Below are 23627 nucleotides of genomic sequence, written 5' to 3' on the forward strand. Positions count from 1 at the left end.
ACACACACACACACACACACACACACACACACACACACACACACACACACACACACACACACACACACACACACACACACACACACACACACACACACACACACACACACACACACACACACACACAATTAATTATTAATTCTTATTAGTTATTATTATTATTAGATTATTATTAAATTATTATTTTAACAGATTATTATTTTAATCTCTATATACTAAAACATATTTCAAAATGTATTTCAGGGAGAAGGAAAGATGTTTCAAACCTAACAATAAAATATGTGTAAAGATCCATAATTTAGAAGAAAAAGGAGAAAAAGAAAAGACTTTTTTATTAAACAACAACAACAACAACAACATTAATAATAATAATAATTATAATTTTTATATTATATTATATTTCTATTTACTATTTATAAAAATAATTATTATTATTTCAGTATAATTATAAACAATTATATATTTAATTGAGATTTAAAATAATATTAGTATATTAAAATATATTTCCATAACACATTTGCAATTTTTTTAAAATGTTTTTGAACTTTTTGTTATTTTTGAAATATCTGAAAATATATTTGTATAAATAAAACATTTCTGTATAGTTATACACAAATATATATTTAGCTGAGATATAAAATAATATATTTATAGATTAAAATATATTTACCTAAATATATTTGTAAAAAAAAACATTTTATTTAATATTTTTAAACTTTATTTTGTTATTTTTTTAAATATCTGAAAATATATTTAAGGACAAAAATACAACAACAACAACAATAATAATAAAGTATTTCAGTATAATTATAAACAAAAACATATATTTAATTAAAATATAAAATATATTTAGAATATTTGAAATATAGATAGAGGGAAAGAGAGCAACTCAATATGTAAAGTAATATTTCCAAAAGGATGTTTATATTTGATGTGAATTGTTCAGTATGGTCTGCAAGGTATAATTTAAATGAAAGTAGATATTTTTCTTTTTGCCGTCTACATCTTCCAGTGACCTACAGGGCCTTTCTTGTGGTGTCTGCTCCACTGTTTTTGGAGTTGCAGCTTGGAAGGAAAATAAAAATCGCCCTCAGCGAAGGAACGGGGGGCGGGTTTCGGGTGGGCAATAGGGGATGTTTAATATCGAATGGCAGTCTTACAAGCACAACATGCATTAAAAATAACTCCTCAAGCTGAAATTAAATCAAAATTTTTTGAACGAAAGACGGCAGAAGCAAAGAGTCAAGAAGCAGCTCAACAACATCATTTTGCTTCAAGAAGATATTTTAGTTTTAGTGGCCTAACCGCTGCAAACTCAGGCAGTTTCGTACTCGCTGCCATTTTAATCAAGAAAGCCATCCAGGATAAACACGAGTCTACCTACACAGCAGTTCAAAACGCCAGCGTCTCTGGGGAACTTCAGACATCATTTTCAAAGTTTCCCTTCACGAGTTTAATTACTTGTTGGAGGGCATTAAGGGCTGCTTATGTACATGTACATTCATCTCTACTCTTTCCCTGTGATTTATATCTGCCCTGTATTCCTGTCCACTGGAAGAATACAGACGTTTGCTGAACATTCATCCTTCCCTCATGGTTTAGTTTCTAAATTGTCCCTGATGAGTTCAAAAGACCAAACGTACTGTATATAGATGTTCAGCCTTTTTCTGCTTTAGTTTAGAAGTCTGATATCAGTTGATTTTGATGGATTGACAAAATTATTAGCAACTATTTATTTCCCAAGTGATGTTTAACAGAGCAAAACATTTTTTTTCACAGCACTTCATATTCATTTTTTGTTTCTTTAGTTGTTTAACAGTGGCGCAGTAGGTAGTGCTGTCGCCTCACAGCAAGAAGGTCGCTGGTTCGAACCTCGGCTCAGTTGGCGTTTCTGTGTGGAGTTTGCATGTTCTCCCTGCCTTCGCGTAGGTTTCCTCCGGGTGCTCCGGTTTCCCCCACAGTCCAAAGACATGCGGTACAGGGGAATTGGGTAGGCTAAATTGTCCATAGTGTTTGAGTGTGTGTGTGAATGTGGATGTTTCCCAGAGATGGGTTGTGGCTGGAAGGGCATCCGCTGCGTAAAAACTTGCTGGATAAGTTGGTGGTTCATTCCGCTGGGGTGACCCCGGATTAATAAAGGGACTAAGCCGACAAGAAAAAATGGTCAATATTATTAGCTCCTTTTATTCATATCTTTATTCATACATTATTTTCCTTGATTGACTACAAAACAAACCACTTGTCAAAACTTTCCATAATTACCCCGTTAAGCCTTTAAATTGCACTTTACGCTGAATACTAGCATCTTGCAAAATAATGAAAAAATATTAAGCCCTGTCATCAAGGCAAAGATGAAAAAAGGTTACTAAAAATTCCTTATTAAGCTGTAGAACGAAACAATACAAAAATAGTTTCATAACAGCAGACATTAGACATTTAAATAAGGCATAGACTAAAGCAGAGATGTTTCAGTGGTTTGTATATTTTAGATCATTTAAAAAAATGTTTTTGGGGGGTGGGGGGGAGACACTAAAAGTGATTATTTATTTATTCTTTATGTTTACGTTTTATGTCTTAATGTGCATTTGTTGTTGTTACTATGTGAGTTCCTTTGTGGGGCACTGTTGTGAGATGAGAGCTCTTGACTACAAATCAAATCTACCTTCGGTTATAAATAAAGTAATCTTAAATTGCGGTTTGGTAAATATTTGAAAATAAATCAAAATTTCTCCAACTCTGTATCTGATATTTATGTGTGATAATTTAGGAATTATTTATCTCAAATATATATATATTTTTTTAATATAGCCACTGAAATCTCTCGGTGGAAGCTAGATCTGACTATTTTTAGTTTCATAAGGGAGCTTTTACAGCATCGAGGATGAAGATTTATATTCAGTTTAACAACAAAACATCAGTAAATAGCGCTATTCCGCCTAGCCTGCTTGCTGAGCTGAAGTTGCTTTTATATTCACATTGGGTCATTTCTGAACAATGACAGCCTGTGACGCGCTCCCGATTTTGTTTACCGCTACTCTGAATATTTAGAAATTCCTGCATGCCGCCTGGCCAACTGGGTTGTCTGCTGTTGTGTCGCGGTGGGCGCGCTCGTGATTTCAAGAGGTGTGGCTTTGAAACACTATCCCTCCCTGCCATCCGAAGTTAATATGCTATCCGATTAGCATTTTAGCAGATCACCTACTGCACCTTTAACTATATAGTATACACTACGTTTTTAGGGTAACATTTTACACTTTCTTTAAAATTAAAACATTAACAGAACTTTTCAAATACAAAAAAATAAACTACAACTTAAACTCTTGTATATTTCCTATATCGTATATTCATACTGTATATTAATTCCTGATGTGTCAAAGCAGAATTTTCAGCATTGTTACTCCAGACTGTAAAAAAATTAAAAATAAATAAATAAAATAAAAATCGCACAATTGTATTGTGTTGGGACAACATGAAGGTAACTTATTAATAACTTAACTTAGTTTTTTTAAATTTAATGGCCTGTTTCCACTGATTGGTTTAGTTTGGTATGGGTCACCTTTATAAGGCTTGCGTTTCCACTACCAAGGGTACCCTTTTGGTGGGCATGGTGTACTAGAGAAAGTTTCACTTGTTTCACAAAGTTATTCTCACTTGAATAAATGTTTACAGTAAAGCTGCATGGGTTGTTCACATGTCATATGAGAAGCACTTCTCACAAAACAGATGCCTTATACACAAATACTTGTGCATAAATGTTTAGTACTATAACTTTTCTATAAACATGATTTGTTTATAGCTGCAAAACAGCCTACTGTAATGTCTGCAATTATATAAAATAAATATATAAATGCAACATATATGAACACATACAGATCGTTACAGTGTCTGATATGGTACCAATTACAGAAAAACTACACACAGCATACATTTAGTCCTTATTTAGGTTCAAACACAACACTCAACATATAGCCTACAGTCAGTGCAAACCTCTCATCTGTGTCTGTAATCTTCACCAGCACATGTAAGCTCTGTAAGAAAGTAATTCTGTCATTCTGAGTTCATAATAGTCCAAAAGGCGAAGATAAACATGACAGTTTGTTCGTAATTCAGGTTGCTGAAACAATTTGCTCCAGTGTTTGGTCGGGCTTCTCCTTTGTTTGTTCGTGCTGCACTCTTGCGTTTGTCCTTTTATTTTCTGAAAGGTTCGGATGTCGAAGACACTTTAATAATCAGGCACACGTTATTATCAAAAGCTCAAGAAGTTTGTTATATCAAATATAGACGTGATCGCAAGCTCCCTGAAGAAACTGCTCGCACTTTTAGGCGGCCTTGTAAAACAACAACAGGACACGGCAGATGTTGTTCTTCTTGGTTTTGTGTCTGTACATCAAGACAACGACAAGGTTTGTTTAAGCTTGGATCATCCATGGCTCGTTATTATATGCATATAGTATTATGGTGTAATGTCTCGGCTGTGTGTTTAAAACATGGCGGTTCCTTCAATTTTATTCTGGCTAGCTCCACAAGCTCGTGACGCATCTCTGTGACCACTCAGCGCTCAGCTGCGCATGTAGCTCCACCTTTTGGTATCCTTTCTCATGTTTTAGTACCCTTTCGAAAGAGGGACAAAAAAGGGATACGTTGCGGTATGCCTTAGGACAGTAGAAACGGCCGTATCGCACCACTCAGTGGAAATTGTCTCCAAAAAAAAAAAAAAAAAAAAATCAATGATTGTTTTGTTTCAGCTTAGCACATTTTTTTGTGTGTACTGTAAAAAAAATGCTGTGTTCCACACAATTACTTCATGTTTTCCAAACACAAATTGATTAGGTTAACTTAATATCGCAAATTTAAGTGGACTGAACACAAAACAAATAAGTTTTCCCAATAAAAACTCAAGAACTATGTTGATCATTTCAAATAAGTGGTTTGAACAAGAAGCACAAACAATTTTTTAAGTGTATGGTCTTTTGCACATCATTCTGATATAATGATTTGCTACTCGAACATTTCAGATTACTGTAAAAGCTGAAAATGGTTTACTGCTTTTTTTTAGATTTATTTTTTATACTTTAAAAGAGAAACGAGCCTGACATCACTGTGATCTACACTGAGCAGTAAACAATAATGTGAACAAAAGCATCTCTGTCTGCTCAGAGTCTGGATGACAGAGCACTGCTCTCTCCACGTGAGGCCTGTTAAATGACTGCATGTATGATTCACGCAAAAACAATGACTATTATAATGTGAGTCCTATTTGACTTTTTAGCGAGTCCTCTTTCTCAACTAAATTTTCATTTTCAATGAATACTTGGTTCTCTTTAATTTTCAAACCGGTTACATTAAGTCATTTAGCAGACGATTTCGTCCAAAGTGACTTACAATTGAGGATTCAACAACTTGCAGTTCAGTGATTCAACAAGAAGAGGCAATACACACAAGAAATGCTAGTTTGTAGTCGGAAAATTAGGTGCTAGAGTAAGGGGAAGAGTTTTTTTAGAGAAAGAAGAGCATTTCTACAGGTGGTTTGTCAGGCCCACTCACTTGTGTGAAGCACACTTCATAAATGCACTTTATTTATGTTTTAACGTGGAGAAATTGTAACAGTGTTTGGTGCAAAACTGGTGCAAATGTTAAAGATGAAAGAGTGTGTTTTCTACAGGTGGTTTGTCAAGCCTACTCACCTGTGTGAGGCACACTCAGAATTGCATAATTTCTTTAGGTTGTTGTGTGGTGCGGTGGAGGGGAGAGAAGATGGGGTCCTGTTTTTTTCACAGGGGTTCAGGTTAGACCTCTATTAAAACAAACATTGCATGTTAAACACTTACACAAAACACTTAAACACTTAAATAGCACCATTGCTATATTTTACAAAAATACAACCTGCTTAGTTTTACAATGTTAATAATGTGTCTCTTCTTAATTTGTTTTTAAACAGGTGAATAATCTTGCTCTAGAAATCAATTAATAAAAAGATCGAGCAATTAAGCGATCATTACAACACGCATAATCAGAACTAAACTAATCAAAGCTACAATATACTGTAGATGGTCAAATCAAGGTTATATTGCGTTGGAAAAGCCTGCAGATTGAACTAAACAGACAGATTTAAACACAGTTGAAGTCAGAATTTTTGGCTTTTCTGAATTATTAGCCCCGTATACATTTCCCCTATTCCTGTTTACTGGAGAGATTTTTTTCAACACATTTCTAAAGATAATAGTTTTAATAACACATTTTTAATAACTGATTTATTTTATCTCTGCCGTGATGACAGTACATAATATCTGACTAAATATTTTTCAAGATAGTAGAGCAATTTACAGGCTTAATTAGGCAGGTTAGGGTAATTAGGCAAGCCATTATACTGTATAATGATTGTTTGTTCTGTAGACTATCAATATATAGTTTAAGGGAGCTAATAATTTTAACCTTAAAATGTTTTTAATAAAAAATAAAACTGCTTTTATTCTAGCTGAGATAAAACAAATAAGACTTTCTTCAGAAAAAAAACATTATAGGAAATAAAAAAAAAATAAAAAAAAAATCAAAGGGAGGCTAATAATTCTGACTTTAACTGTATATTTTAAAAAATTGTTAAAACACCAATTTCCCTTTGGTACCCATTGGTATTTTGTATGTGTAATCAGGGTTCATACACATTTTTGCTACAAAAATTCCAGGGGCCTCATGTACGAAGACTTGTGTGGAAATCTTACTAAAACATTGCGTACGCACAAAGCTGTAAATGTGTGTACGCAGAAATAAATTCAAATGTATGAAACACTGTGTACGCCGAATCTCACGCATATTCTTTTGTACATCCGAATGAACGTGAAACTGAGCGCAATATGCACGAGCACAAAACCCCTCCCTGCCTCCTCCCCCTTATGAATATGCAAATAACTATACTTTGGCAAAACCCAACGAAAAAGCAAAGGCATAAGCAAGCAAAAAAAGAAACTTTGAACAGAATGTGAATTGGAGGTGCTGCTTTCGGAGGTAGACTGGAGAAAAGCGGTGTTATTTGCAAGTTTGTTCTCCGGAATTAACAACAAAAGAAAAAAAATGAGTGGGAGAGTTTAGCTGATGCGGTTAACACAGTTGGGTCTGAACATCGCACTGAGTGAATTAGAAAAGAAATAGTGTGATTTATAGGTGTAAAATGTTGCGATACCCTTAACAGTCTCAGTGGCGCAGCTTTGTAAGACACATATCGGCAGACCAGAAACACAAGCACATGCGACAAGTTTCACATTTCACTGCATTCGGAAGTTCAAGCTTGGTGAATTCTTACCTGCGAAATCGCATCATGTGATTGTGTTAGACCAACAGAAGATAATTTAAAATACGAAATTTAAATATGGAGCAGTCGCTCACTTTTATTAACCTCTAATCATATTGTTTAATACCACCCCTTCTCGCAGCACCGTATTTCGCAAGCACAAGCTCTAGTGTGACTGCAGCTTAAGACGCTTTGGACAAAAACGTCTGCTAAAGGACTAATGTAAATGTAATTTCCATGACTTTTCCAAAACCTTGTGGGTTTTTCTGTTTTTCCAAAATTTTTCCAGGACTGGAAAATTCCATGTTAAAAATCCATTACTTTTCCAGGTTTTCCATGACCCTGGGTAATGCTTTTTATTATTTTTTTATTTTTGCATGAACTGAACAGTGCTCTGCATAAATGAGTAGCCCCCTTTTGAAAATGGACATTTTAATATTTTTTAAGTGTATATAGCCAATATACAGAGTGATTCAAAAAGAATACCACAACTTTCAGGTTCATGTCACTCGGGTGTCAGGAAGGGGTCATATTGAACATCTATGAATTTGTTTTCTACTGAAAAAAAAACTAAGTAAAATTAATTAATTACCTGAGGTTCCATCATGTTGATGAAATACAGATTTTTAAAGTTGTGGTTTTCTTTCTGAATCATCCTGTATTTTGGAGCATTTTAAAATAAACTGTTTTATTGACAGTTATATCCATTTTAAATAACAGTTTACACACCAAATGCCTTAAGAATAGAAAGATAATACATTTAAATTCACACAAGTTATTGCAAAATTTGTTTAATATGATTTACAGGACTTCTACAAAAAGTTATATTTTATTGTTTTAATGTTTGTCTTGATTTTTCTTTATTATTAATAATAATATTTTCCCCCAACATTCCTTTGGCTTAGTCCCTTTATTAATCAGTGGTCGCCACAGCCGAATGAACCACCAACTTATCCAGTATATTTTTTACGCAGCGGATACTTTTCCAGCTGAAACTCAATACTGGGAAACACCCATGCACTCTTCCATTCACACCTATACATATACTAAGGCCAATTCACCATTAATGACCTATACTGCATGTCTTTGGACTGTGGGGGAATCCGGAGCACCTGGAGGAAATGGCAACTGACCCAACCAGGGCTTGAACAAGCGACCTTCTTGCTGTGAGGCGACAGAGCCAACCACTGAGCCACCGGGCCGCTTTCCCCAACATTCATTCATTCATTTTCTTGTCGGCTTAGTCCCTTTATTAATCCGGGGTCGCCACAGCGGAATGAACCACCAACTTATCCAGCAAGTTTTTACACAGCGGATGCCCTTCCAGCCGCAACCCATCTCTGGGAAACCTCCACACACTCATTCACACACGCACACTCCGGACAATTCAGCCTACCCAATTCACCTGTACCGCATGTCTTTGGACTGTGGGGGAAACCGGAGCACCCGGAGGAAACCCACACGAAGGCAGGGAGAACATGCAAACTCCACACAGAAACGCCAACTGAGCCGAGGTTCGAACCAGAGACCCAGCGACCTTCTTGTTGTGAGGCGACCGAGCTAACCACTGAGCCACCGGGCCGCTTTCCCCAACAAATGAATTAATATTAGCATGATAATTCGTGTATACTATTTTTTGTATTGTGACCTTAATTTTTTTTTTTTTGTTAGATCAGTACTGGTTTTAACTTTGACTTATCTAATGTATATGCACAAATATATTATTGTAAAGCATCCTGTAGAAAATATCAACTTTAAAACAGAGATCTGTGATGATTGTACTCATTTATACTGAGCACTGTATGTATATATTAGAATCATATTTATACTGTTTTATTATTGTAAAAAAAAAAAAGCCAAACCAGGGACTCAGGCTGTAAAATAGTCCTTGACCTAAATGTGGAGCATCGGCATTAACTTACTAATTATAAAATACTTCAAATTCTTAATCAGGATCTAAAATAAAGACCCTTTTCCTGTTCCTAATTATTTCCACAGAAAACACATCAATCAAAAACCAAATAAAAAAACAGAATGTAAACACTGATAGAGAAATGTACAGAAATTCCAGTCATTCCAGTCAGTAACGCACTGCAAGATGTGACTGAACCACACAGCTATGAACACTTTTCACTTAAAAATAGCAGACACTGTGATTAGAGGTTGAAGTTTAGACACACATCATGAAACATGTTGATGAAATGAATAGTTTGAGGTGGTCTGGTTTAAAATGTGCTTATTCAACATACTTGTGTACAAGAGTTAAGAGTCGCTGAAGCACATTTGTTTGAATGATGAGTTCTGCGAATATAACTCTAAAAGCAGACACCTTAAAGTTAGCAGCAAATCCATCTATTCACAAAATTCACTTAAGTTGGGGAGAAGAAAATGTCTGGCTCGAACCTTTTACATGAATAATATATTGTTTGATAAGTAAAATGATGTTGTGTTGTTTGCCTTGCTTAATGCACAATTAATACTACACTGAGAAAAAGTCATGACAACAAATGCTTTTAAGTTACTGTAATTAGTTAATCAGGAATGACTATGATGTAAAACTGTTCTTTAGTTATACAAAGCTTAAATTAATATGCTTAACTTAATCCGTTTGACTGATGTAAGTTAAGATGACAAGAAAAGTTTATTTGACCAAATAAAATATGCAGTGTGTTGATGGAAACTAACTGATTTCTTTAATCGATAAAAGACCATTTAAAATATTTTTTTATTTAATTATAATGTAGTAGATTAATGATCAATATTGAATAAACAAGCATTGCTTTTCAGCCAGGATAATGAATGTGTTTTGTTCATATTTTGGTCTGTTTGTATTTTCTAATACTGCATTGTTCTATTTCATCATTTAGGCACAGATGTCATAGCTGATTTATTTAGCAAAAAATAAATAAAATAAATCACCAATACCCAAATGTTCATGGCTTGAACCCTGTGATAGGGACTTACGAGTTAAGTTTCTCACAAGCTCTTGATGATTTTTAAACATGTCTAAAAATTTGGGAGCTGTCGGCTTGGATTTGTAAAATGTGTGTGGTTGAACGAGCTGATTTGTCTTTATATTTGAAGTTGATCAATCAGGAGAATGAGAAGAACTGCTCTGAAAGCCATGAAAAGAAAAGGAAGGATAGAAAGATGGATGGATGAAAAGGCGGATGGATGCAAAAGCGGACAGAAGGGAAGACAGACAGAAAGTTGCGAAGATGGATGGACGGAAAGATGCAAAGAGAGAAGGACGGAAAGACGCTAAGACGGGACAGATGGGATGACAGATAGACAAAAAAGATGGATGGAAAGACGTGAAGACGGAAAGAGACGGACAGTGGAGAAAGATGCAAAGAAAGAAAGGATGGATAGATAGAAGACAGATTGATGTAAAGGAGGATAGATGCAAAGGTGGATGGATGCAAAGACGGACAGATGGGATGACAGATAGACAGAAAAACGCAAAGACGAATGGACGGAAAGTTGTGAAGACGGAAAGACACAAAGATGGACGGATGGAAAGACACAAAGAAAGAAAATACGAATGGATTCAAGACAGATGGATGCAAAGACAGACGGATGCAAAAATGGACAGATGCAAGGATGGATGGATGGATGAATGGATTAAAACAATAGAAATATGGATTACTGGATGGAAAGGTACAAAGATAGAAAAATAGATGGATAAAAATATAGAAAGCAGAAAGATGGATGGATGGAAAGATGCAAAGATAAAAAGAAGAATGGTTATAAAGACGGATGGATGCAAAAATGGATGGATGCGAAGACGGACAGAAGAGAAGACAGACAAAATCGCTAAGATGGATGGACGGAAAGATGCAAATAGAGAAGGACGGAAAGACGCGAAGAAGGACAGATGGGATGACAGATAGACAGAAAGACGGATGGACGGAAAGACGGAAAGTCACAAAGGCAGACAGAGACACGCAAAGAAAGAAAAAATGAATGGATCCAAGACAGATGGATGCAAAGGCGAATGGTTGCAAAGGTGGATGGATGCAAAGATGGATGCAAAGATGGATGGATGCAAAGACAGACGGATGCAAAAACGGACAGAAGTAAAGATGGATGGATGGATGGATGGATGGATTAAAAAAATAGAAATATGGATTTTTGGATGGAAAGATACAAATATAGAAAGATGAATGGATTGATGGATATCCAATTTAAATCAACATACATTTTGTAAGCTTTTTCCTAATGAGGTAATTTAGTTACTGACTCAGTTACTAATTGTAAACTGGTAACTAATTAGTTTAATTAATGTGCCCACGCTGCTCATCAATGACCAAAACCTAAAACCAAGAGCAAAAGAAAATAGACCTTTTCATCAAGACTCTTAGAAAATATTCATCAGCCTAAGTGTAAATGAAATTAATCTAGCAAAACAAAAACACCATCCATCTCCACCTCACCATCCGCTCTATCAAAGAATAGCTCACGGCCTCCCCAATTACTCTGTTACCCACGGCCCCAGACCAGCGTCATTTTATTCCCAGTGTCCTCCGGAGACACCGAGATGTTGAATTCAGCGATGATCGGTGGCTCCGCTGAATGCTCCCTATTCAGTCATTTTGCCTGTAGTGGTGATTTTGGCCTGAACCCAGAGCCGTACCTTCAGTAAGTATTACTCAAATATTTACTCTGCTGCTATATTGAGATGGAACCAGGCAAAGATGATTTAATAGCCTCACCAAAGAGTCTGCCTCTGTGCCAACAATCCTCCATTCTGGTGGTCTGGTCAATCCGCAGAGCTCAGATACTAACGGGACGGCTTTTATCGCCCTCAGAGATCATGATTCAACAGTAATCCTGACACCCCTTTCGGCTAGTCTTGGATTGTGGGTAAGGAAGGCAACATGTGGAGTCAAATCTGATGATAAACGCATATGACAGGATTTGGGATGAAATTCATTGGGGATTTAATTAGTTTGGATGCTATTATGGTTTGTTGTATTTAAGTGCGATCATGAGAAAATGGATTGATGATGATTTGAAATCAGTCGCTGATTTAATGAGATGCTCATTTGGGATAAAAGCGAAATGCTTCAAGGCTGGATCCAATACACATATTTGCTCAACTGTTTGCTGACCATTCCTCAAATGACCAAGCCTGTGCAAATGACCATGTGCAAGACACCTTGGAAGTTTTTTTCTTCTCTCCTAAAATGTCTTCATTCAACCTGGACTTAATTTGAACTACAAACAAAAGTATTTTTCCCCTCATCCTGACATTTAAGGAAAAAAAAGCTTGTGTTTTTATTTAGGCATGCAAAATGTACCAAGCTCCACTAAAATAAGCTTAGGGGAATTTCTTGGTTTGGTTAACTTCTGCCTTTACCTCAAGCAAGATGCTGAATCCCAGCAGCTCATGTCTCACAAAATATTATAGTTCCTGTAATAAAACCCAGCTTTTCAAGAGTTCACGGTTTCACGCATAATTTGCACCTTTCTGTTGGTATTACTAGGCTTCGTTGGTAGGGAAACAATGGGTGAGGGATGTGCGCTAAATTTAGACAGTAGTTTTCCCAGCAATCACAAAACGTTTTTACAACGTTTGATTTTGCTTTTAATTGTGTAGCATTGCAGCATATTTTTTCAATAATGCTTTACAAACCACAATGTAAAAATACAGCAAATTTAAAGTACTACATTAAAGATACTATCATAAAATCCATTTGTTTTGACTTCTATTCATTTTATTAGCACATCATGCATTAGTGTTCTTGTTTGTTTTGTTTTTCCCAATTATGTATCAAGTAGGACAACTCGGTGGCTTAGTTGTTTCACAGCAAAAAGATCGCTGGTTCGAGTCCCAGCTGTGTCAGTTGGAGTTTGCATGTTCTCCCAGTCTTGGCATGGGTTTCCTCAGAGTGCTCCGGTTTGCCCCACAGTCCAAAGACATGCGGTACAGATGAATTAAATAAACTAAATTGGCCGTAGTGTATGTGTGAACGTTAGTGTATATGGGTGTTTCCCAATACTAGATAGCAGCTGGAAGGACATCCGCTGTGTAAAACATATGTGGGATAAGTTGGCAGTTCGTTCGGCTGTGGTGACCCCTGATGAATAAAGGGACTAAGCCGAAGGAAAATTAATATATTATGGTAGATAGTTGGATGCATGGAACAACAGATGGATGGATGGGTGATAGATGGAAAAATTTGAAAATAGAAAGAGGGATAGAAGGATATATGGATGACTGGATGGAATGATACATGAAACTATGTATGCAAGGATGGATGGATGATAGACCTACTGATGAACAGAAGAATAGAAAGATGGATTGATGGATAGAATAATGGAAAGATAGGAAGATGGTAGGATGGATGGAATGATGGCAAAGATAGAAAGATAGATGGATGGATGAAAAGCAGCGAAGATAGAATGGACAAATGGATGGATGAAAAAAATGCAAAGATGGTTGGAAAGATGCAAAGATAAAGAGATGGATGATAGATAGATTGACGGAAAGACGCAAAGATAGAAAGACAGATGGATGGAAATATGCAAAGATAGAAAGGCATACAGATGGAGTGATGAATGGAAATATTAAAAAATGGAAAGTTGGATGGATGGATGGATGGATGGATAGTGAAAAGATGGATGAATGGAATGATGGAAAGATAGAAAGTTGAATGGATGGATGATGCAAAGAGAAAAAGAAAGATGGATGAAAAGATGATTGTTTTTGTTTGTTTTGTTTTTCCTCAATTATGTATTAAGTACTGTTGGATTGATTTTGGTGTATTAAACTATGGACGAATGTATATATGGAATAATGGGTGGATGGATGGGTGATGCATTAAACAATAGATGGATGGATGGATGGATGGATGGATGGGATGATTAGGGAATAGAAAGAGGGATAGAGAGATATATATGGATGACTGGATGGAATGATCTATGTATTGTATGCAAGGAACGATGAATGACAAACTGACTGATAAACAGAACAATAGATTGGTGGATGAATAGATAGAATGACGGAAAGATAGAAAAATAGATGTACTGAAAGTAAAGATAAAAACATGGATGGGTGAAAAGAACATCCAAAAATAGATGTATGGCTGGATGGAAAGATGGAAAGATGGATATAAGCAAAGATAGAAAGATGGATGGAAAGATACAAGGATGGATGGATAGACGAATGGATGGATGGATGGATGGATGGATGGATGGATAGAAAGATGCAAAGACAGATCAACGGATGGATGGAAAGATACAAGCCTGGATGAATGGAAAAAATGGATTGATTGAAATATGCAAAGATAGAAAGTTGGATGGATGGAAAGATGCAAAGTTAGAAATATGGATGGATGGACGATGGATGAATGGATGGAAGGATGCAAAGACAATGATGGATGGACAGAAAGATGCAAACATAGAAAGGTGGATGGATGGACAGAAAGATGCAAAGATAGAAAGATTGATGGATGGATGGCTGAATCAATGGAAAGATGCAACGTTAGAAAGATACAAAGACAGAATGATGAAAAGATGCAAAGATAGAAAGTTGGTTTGATGGATGGATGAATAAAAAGATGGATGGATGGATTGATTAAATGAATAGTGGAAAGATAGATGGATGGAATGAATGAAAGACAGAAAGATTGATGGATGAATAGATGCGTGGATGGACATGACGGACAGAATGTTGAATGGATGCGTAGTAGAAAGATGGATGGGTGGATGAACGGAACAATAACTGAATAATGGACAGATAGTATGGTGGAAAAATAGATGGATGGATGGACAAAATGATGGATAGATAGACAGAATAAAGTACAAATAGAACATGGGATGAATAGATGGATGGATGGATGGATGGATGGATGGATGGATGGATAGACTGAACAACAGAAAAGAATATAGACAGCACAATGGGCAGATGGATAGATGAAACTCACCAAGAGAAACAGAAAGCAACTTAAAACTACAACAACATTGCTGAACCTGAGCACCTTTCTGTCTCTCGCCGGCGTTTGTGTTCATGTCACATTTAATGCTTCTGGACTCATTTTATTTTTTGTTGGGAAAGGTTGGAGCTGGGATCTGATATTCTTGGACTGCTTGCTTTGGAAGTGTGAGGGCAAACCTCGGAGGGCTGCAGCCTCCGGATACAGTGTTCATTTCAAAAGAACCCTCCATTATTGCAGGCCTTTCAAGGAAATGTGTTATTTTACTCCTTTAATATCTTCCCTGTTTTACGATTACACTTCTGTGTGTGGTCAATACGGCACAACTCATATGCTTCTGTCAAAGTCTGCCCTAAGATAAAATGACACCTAGAGTTCTTGGGTGATCATAATGACGGCCATTTGACTTTTAAAATAGTCCGTTTGCATGACAATTTATAGCTTCAGGTTTTTCTCTTTGCTTTAAATTCTCGTTCAGCAGTTGAGAGAATACTAACATCCCGCAGCTTTCAGTTGTTTGGTCAAATTTAACAGACGTCTGTAGTAATGTTAAGGGAGCAGTTACGCTTACACTGTTCTGCTATAAATTCATGCGCTTCATTAGATTGGTACTTTATTTGTTATTAATCCATTTAACATTGGACTTTGTGCTGTTTTTGGATGGTGAAAAAAAAGAATTCATACATAATTAAAAAAATAACATTGACATTTTTCAACTTTGGACACTTTTACTTATAATATACATACATACATATATACATACATACTTACTTATAATTATATTTTACTTATAATATATACTAATATACACACATACTAATACACTCACTGGCCACCTTATTAGGTACACCTTACTAGTACCGCCTTGGACCCCCTTTTGCCTTCAGAACTGCCTATATCCTTCGTGGAATAGATTCAAAAAGGTATATTCCTCATAGATTTTGGTCCGTATTGACATGATATGGTCACACAGTTGCTGCAGATTTGTCGGCTGCACATCCATGATGCAAATCTCCCATTCCAGCACATCCCAAAGGTGCTCTATTGGATTGAGATCTGGTGACTGTGGAGGCCATTTGAGTACAGTGAACTCTTTGTAATCTTCAAGAAAGCAGTCTTAGATGATTCACTCTTTATGACATAGGTGCGTTATTCTGCTGGAAGTAGCCATCAGAAGATAAGTTAACTGTGGTCATAAAGGGATGGACCATCAGCAACAGTAACAAATCACAATAACAATGACTATCAGCAACAATACCCATGTAAGCTGTGGTGTTGACACAATGCTCAGTTGGTACTAATGGGCCCAAAGTGTGCCAAGGAAATATCCCCTGCACCATTACACCTCCACCAGCAGCCTGAACTGTTGATACAAGGCAGGATGGATCCATGCTTTCATTTTGTTGACACCGAATTCTGACCCTACCACATCTGATTGTCGCAGCAGAAATCGAGACTCATCAGACGAGGCTACATTTTTCTAATGTCCTATTGATATGTTGTTCTATTGTCCAATCTTGGTGAGCCTATGCAAATTGTAGCCTCAGTTTCCTGTTCTTAACTGACAGGAGTGGCACCCGTGTGGTCTTCCACTGCTGTAGCAAGGTTTGATGTGTTGTGCGTTCAGAGATGCTCTTTAGCATATCTCGGTTGAAACGAGTGATATTTGAGTTATTGTTGTCTTTCTATCAGCTCGAATCATTCTGGCCATTCTCTTTTGACCTCTAACATCAACAAGGCATTTCTGCCCACTGTTCTCACTGGATTATTTCTCTCTTTCGAACAATTCTCTGTACACCCTAGAGGTGGCTTTGTATGAAAATCCCAGTAGATCAACAGTTTCTGAATTACTCAGACCAGCCCATCTGGCACTAACAACCATGCCACGTCACTTAAATCACCTTTCTTCCCCATTCTGATGCTCGGTTTGAACTGCAGCAGATCGTCTTGACCATGTGTACATGCCTAAATGCACTGTTTTGCAGCCATGTGATTGGCTGATTAGAAATGTGCGTTAATGAGCATATATATATATATATATATATTTATATGTGTGTGTATGTATATACAGTACACTCACCACTTTGTACATATACACACACATATACATGTAAATTATAGTCTATTATATATATATATATATATATATATATATATATATATATATATATATATATATATATATATATATAAATTATTTTTTTAATGTTTTATTTATACATTGTGAAACATTACAAAAATTTTAAAAGACAAACATATAACAATAAGCAAATACACTGAAGAGTATTTTGAGCAAATAATATTAATAATATTATAATAAAATAATAAAAATTTATAAATAATAATAAATAAAAATAAAATAATAAAAATAAATAGATAAATAAATAAAAAACAACAACACTAGTGCAATCTTATATACGTAAAAAACAAGTCTACAATGTGTTGACCAGAAATAGTTTCCCGTAAAAGCTGGGCATTAAGGGGTGGGGACTCAGAAGGAGCAGGGTCAAGCTGAAGAGTTTGGACATATTTGCGAAGGGGTTGCCACAATTTAATAAAAATAGTGCTAGTTCGGTGAAGAGAGTACCTAATTTTTGTGTGTATTATGTTTTATTGATCATTTATTGCAAAATAAAATAATGAAACTTTGGTGAACCTTGCATACCTTTTTTTCTAAAGATTTTTATATATTCATATATGAAAAATAATGAATTAATTGATTAATTAAAGTATGGGGACAGATTGTAACATATTACAGATTCTAATAATTATAATAAATGAATGTTTAAATGTATAGTACAGTTAAATGCTTTGATGAACTATTTTATAAATGATACACAAAATTTGGTCTATGATGTAAAAAATAAAATAAAAACAATTCATTGAGAAGAAATACAATTTTAAGATCCACTTAAAAAGTAATAAAACTTTTTCTACAAAACGACTGCATAACCCAGCACACTTTTCTGAGGAAACAGATGCACTCTCCATATGAAGCACTTGTTTTGTTTACGCAGTGCTAATGGACTAGCGCAGCTAGCTCATTGTCAAATCTAATCGAGGACAAATGAAAGCGAATGAGACTTTTACAGCAAACTTGAGTGGCACTAATAACATTTCTGTGAATCTGCTGATTTGTTGGTTTTGTGGTAAATCAAATCTGGAATTGATCAGTAAACACTCTGTGTAATGTGGTCGCGGGGACTGAATTAACAGAGATGGAGAGATTGAAAGGAAACGGGATGGAGGAAGCTTGAGTTCGTCTGTGATCAATATATATGATGTTCTTTCCTCACGTTTCTGTCCTGTTACTCAACTCAGAGGAATTAAACATTACATCCTAGATACAAATAAACAAGCAGAGACAAACAGACTTTGCTCAGGAAAGAAATAATTATTGGACATGTACTATATGCACACTGTAACAAATGTCTGCGATTTTAATGGTAAAAAAAAACTGTAAGAAATATAAAAAAATCCGTAACCTTGTTATCTGAAAGTTTACTTAATATGCCGTATATGGTGAATATCAGATTTCCCTGCATGACACTTTTTTATAGATGATGGATAGAAAGATAGAAAGCTGGATGGATGGATGGATTTAAAGATGTGTGTATGGATTGAAGGAATCGTTGGGGAGAGAATGGACTAATAGATGGATGGACAGACAGATGGATGTAAAGATGGATGGATGAACAGATATATAGGTAAATGGATGTATAGAACAATAGACTGAATGATAGAAGGATGTATGGATGCAAAAATAGAAAGACGGATGGATGAATGGATGGATTGACAAACAGACGGATGGATGCATGGGTAGATGAATGAATAAAGAACTGACTGAATGATGGATAGAACGATGGAAATATAGAAAGGTGGATGGATGGATGAAAATGACAGAAAGAACGATGGATGGAAGGACAGATTGATGGAAAGATGCAAAGAAAGAAAGCTGGGTAGATGGATCGAGGATAAGATGCAAAGATGTAAAAGTTATAAAGATGTGTGCATGTATAGATGGATAGATGGGTAGATGGACGGATGGAACAATTGACTGAATGATGGATGGATGGAATAATAGAAAGGCGGATGGATATGTGGATGGAGTAATACAAAGATGGATGGATGAATGATGGATAGACGGAAAGAAGGACGCAGGGACCATTAGCATACGAAAAGGGGAATGGGGGTTGGGGGGCAGCTGCTGCTGTCTAGCGAACTAGAATCCAAAGCCCTCTATCGATTAGCATAGGGATATATCCATTATACAAATAAAAATACATTTTAATATGCATTTATAGCATGTTTAGTTGCATTTAAAAGACTGAGTCAAACTACACAGCATAAAAATGGTCATCATCGATACTGACATTTCACACTTTGTATCATAAATTAGGCTAACTTTATCAACACTAAAAAAGAAATCCGAATGAGGAATCAAAAAATAAAAGTTGGCTTATAAATGCGTATAAAATGTGTACGCTATAAATACTTTAAACAACATTTAAAACATAAATTACAATAGGCTATTAGGGCGTACTCACACTATGCTATCCGAACCGGATCGTTTGAAAAGTGTGAGTGCTCTGAATCGGGCTCAGGCACAGTTCTGTTGGCCAGCCCTGGCCTAGTTGGAAGAGATGTGCCAGAGCGCGGTTCACTTGGGCTTTGGCATGGTACTCTTGTAGTGTGAGTGCAAAGTGCGCCTGAGCACAAAACTGAAGACGAGATGTCACATTTAAGGGACTGTTTCATATGGATTTATTAATCATTCTTACTGTTCAATGCACGCAAACTGTCATAGATTATTAAAGACGCAAACCCCTCACTGCATGACAGCTTTAGCAAATTTCTGCAGCACGAGGACTTTGTTTGTGAGGACTTTGTTGATGATTGTTTATGAGCATCAAAAGTGGCTGATCTGTTTGCCGAAATATTTCACTGCTTGTCACTGCATCTCAAACGACCAAAGCGAGATAACAATATAAAGAAATCTCCACTGTGCTGAGTGAGAGCGCTTACTGAACAGCGCATCATCGATGACGTAAGCATGCTCAGGCCCAAATGCAATGTGAGTGCGGGCTGTCGGGGGACACAGGAGAGGGTACAAGTGTGCTTCGGCCTGGTTCAAGGCAACTGTACATAGTGTGAGTACGGCCTTAAACAATATCTCTATCGAGAAATCTCTGGCTCAGCGAGAAAGAAAGACCTTTTTTATTGTTTAACAGCCAAGTACATCGCAATTATTTATATTTTGATCCAAGGTTTGTTCCTGAATCATGTTTCAGTGTGCACTTAAAAACATTCAAATAGGTTATGTGACCCACTTATGCTGAATGATGGGTGGAAAGATTTGTTTCAAAACTATTTCGAATTCAGTTCTAATTTCCAGCAAACAAATAAATGAACAATGATAACAAAGTGTGGTCAAAAATCTGAACACAAAGAATTCTATCTTGTTCTATTAATTCCATGCATCAGTTAATTCAATTTAAAGTAATGCATAGACAGCACTATTCAAAATCTAAATTACACCGAATTTTTCCCACCATTTCCCCTACATGTGACCGGTGTAAGTCTGCTGAAGGCTCCCTGACCCACCTCTTTTGGACGTGCCCAAAACTTTATAATTTCTGGTGTGACATATTTAAATAGTTTTCCGATATGTATGGTTTTACCTTGACACCTGAGCCAGAAATTGCTATATTTGGGTACTCTAGTTCTTTGCTGGATCATAATGTGTATATACAAAGCACCATCATTTATGGAATGATCATTGCTAAGAGTGTCATCTTAAAACTGTGGAAATCTGATTCTGTTCTTCAATTTAAGACATGGTTAACTTATCTCACTCAAATATTGCACATGGAAAGAGTTCGATATGGAGTCATTGATAATCTTACTAAGTTTTATAATATATGGCAACCATTTCTTGATCACCCGGACCAATATAATGCGGATTCTGAACAGCAGTGTAATGCTTAATATGCTCACTACCCCTATTGACTGTCTTTTTGTATTTTCATAGAAACCGTTAATATGCCCTAATTGTTTTTTTATATAATAACTTATTTATTTTTTTGTTTGTTTGTTTTTTTTTCTTTTATCTATTTTTCTTTATTTTAATTATTATTACCATTATTTTCTTTGTATTATCATGCTTATTCCTTGTTTTTCTTTGTTTTATTATTGTTGTGTTGTTTGGTAATTATTAATAATGTAAAACTAATAAAAACACTTGTTAAAAAAAATCCAAACACATGTTCTGTTTTTATGCCCCATATGGTGATTCAATCATAATAATACTGCTAATAATAATACCATTATATAAATGCAAATTGTCATGAATGAACTGAAAAAAGCCCCCCATTCCTATGGTATTAATGCTGTTTGAAGTAAACAGAGCTAATGAGAAATACTTGTATCTCAGTAAACCAATAAAATCAAAGAGTTGTGCGTTTTAGAGTTTCCCCTCCTTGCAGGACATCTATATTAAACGCTGTAAGAATAGAGCTGTTAAAATCTGTAAGGACTTAAACCATCCTGACAATTATCTATTCACTTTGCTTTCATCTAGAAAACGATTTCGTAGCTTGATGGCAAAAACTGAGAGACTTAGGAGGAGTTTCTTTCCCCAGGCCATCAGGCTACTAAATTCTAACCCGGTGTTACACATTACGTGATTTTTTCGTATTTATCACTGTAGTAGTCATATTCATAAGTACATCATATTGCTGCTATTCTTATTACCTTGTATAATTTGCACATCTTTTTTTGCACGCTTTTTCTTTTTCTTCTTTTTCCTTAATATTTAATTTTTTGTTTATCTATACTTGCATCTCTGGAGCGGACCTGACCTACATTTCACTGCTGGTCATACTTTGTATAACTATGTATGTGACAAATAAAACTTGACTTGACTTGCAAATCTGTGTATTGAGGAGCAGGCCATGCTCTCACCGGCCGAACAGGATTTAAAGATGTGTTTAATGGTATAAACAAACAATATTACTCAAGTGAATGCAGACGCTGTAATTAAGGTTGTCGTGTGTCTAATAAAGAATTGCGGAATGGAACATGCTTGTAATATGATATACAGTGATGATTATACTCCATGGCCCAATTCTTCACTGTAGACTCTTGAAAATGGCCATTTCAACATTTAGTCACAGTTCTCCTGTGCAGTTATTCATGTCTGTGAAATAAATCTAGTGTCAGCTTTGTTTTACAAGTATGTACTGTATATGGACTGCTGGCTTACCGCTGGTTATGGGTGCAGGAGAGGCTGGGAGCAATGAAACACACTCATTTACTTTAGTCAAAAACGAGCTGGAGTTATGATCAGTAGAGCTCTGAACCTGCAGGTAAAAAAAAGAAGATCAGATTAAGACAGAGTGGAGTATAGATTAAATGATTTTGATTCAATTAAGACTTCATTGATTTAGTTTTTCATTCATTAGATTTTGGTTTTTGTAAAATTTTACATTTCAAAGAATGTGTATATTTATCACTAAATGACTAAATTAGATAAATAATATTAAATATAAATATAATCCTAAAACCCTACTGACCCTAAACATCTGAACAACTTTTGCTTGAATATTATAAGTGCTAATAAAAGACTGCAGTATGTTGGCCAGATCAGGGGTAGCGGGAACAAAAACAGTCTGGCGTTGATGTTTGTTTTGTGAGTGTTGGCCACACTGGCAGCCGTAAAGCCAGTGCCATCTCCATGAGCCAAAAGCATAAACCAGATTAAAAGACCTTGACAGTTGTTTAAATTACGTCTTGAGAACAACATGAAACAGCATTCATAACATATTTAACTTTTAATATGACATATTCTTGAGTGAAAAAGAAGAATTTTCTGTGGAAAACTTTTATCCTTTTTACATAGAAGCTATAAAGGTAAAACAAAATCATGGCATATATTTCATAATATCCAAGCTTCTAGGCACTTTCTAATATTATAAAAAGTACTTTATTACATATTTTGATATACAAAGACATGTAGCCAATGAGGCGAGGCAGTGGCGCAGTAGGTAGTGCTGTCACCTCACAGCAAGAAGGTTGCTGGTTCGAATCTAGGCTCAGTTGGCATTTCTGTGTGGAGTTTGCATGTTCTCCCTGCCTTCGCGACATGCAAAAGACATGCGGTACAGGTGAATTGGGTAGGCTAAATTGTCCGTAGTGTGTGGATGTTTCCCAGAGATGGGTTGCGGCTGAAAGGGCATCCGCTGCGTAAAAAACTTGCTGGATAAGTTGGCGGTTCATTCCGCTGTGGCGACCCTGCATTAATAAAGGGGCTAAGCCGACAAGAAAATGAATGAATGAATGTAGCCAATGAGCGAGTACAATACATTCTACCTCAGAATAAAAGCAAGTAACTTTAAATAATT

General features: G+C 35.9%; 1 protein-coding gene across 31 annotated transcripts in view; it reads right to left on the minus strand.

Annotated features, from left to right (window-relative positions):
• The window catches only part of runx2b (RUNX family transcription factor 2b), a 284262-nt gene that overhangs the window by 112061 nt on the left and 148574 nt on the right, over window positions 1-23627 (minus strand). For 18 of the 31 annotated variants that reach the window (XM_073932312.1, XM_073932283.1, XM_073932295.1 and 15 more), the window contains one exon: window positions 22490-22586. Coding sequence is in view for 14 of the 31 variants with exons in the window: in XM_073932283.1 (XP_073788384.1) it covers window positions 22490-22586 (97 nt within the window). In the remaining 17 variants the exon portion in view is untranslated. Of the gene's footprint in view, window positions 1-5684; window positions 5795-22489; window positions 22587-23627 lie in introns of all 31 variants that reach the window. The other 13 variants (XM_073932296.1, XM_073932315.1, XM_073932299.1 and 10 more) reach the window with 1 other exon arrangement.

This window comes from Danio rerio, chromosome 20 (assembly GCF_049306965.1).
Source record: "Danio rerio strain Tuebingen ecotype United States chromosome 20, GRCz12tu, whole genome shotgun sequence".
Lineage (NCBI taxonomy): Eukaryota > Metazoa > Chordata > Actinopteri > Cypriniformes > Danionidae > Danio > Danio rerio.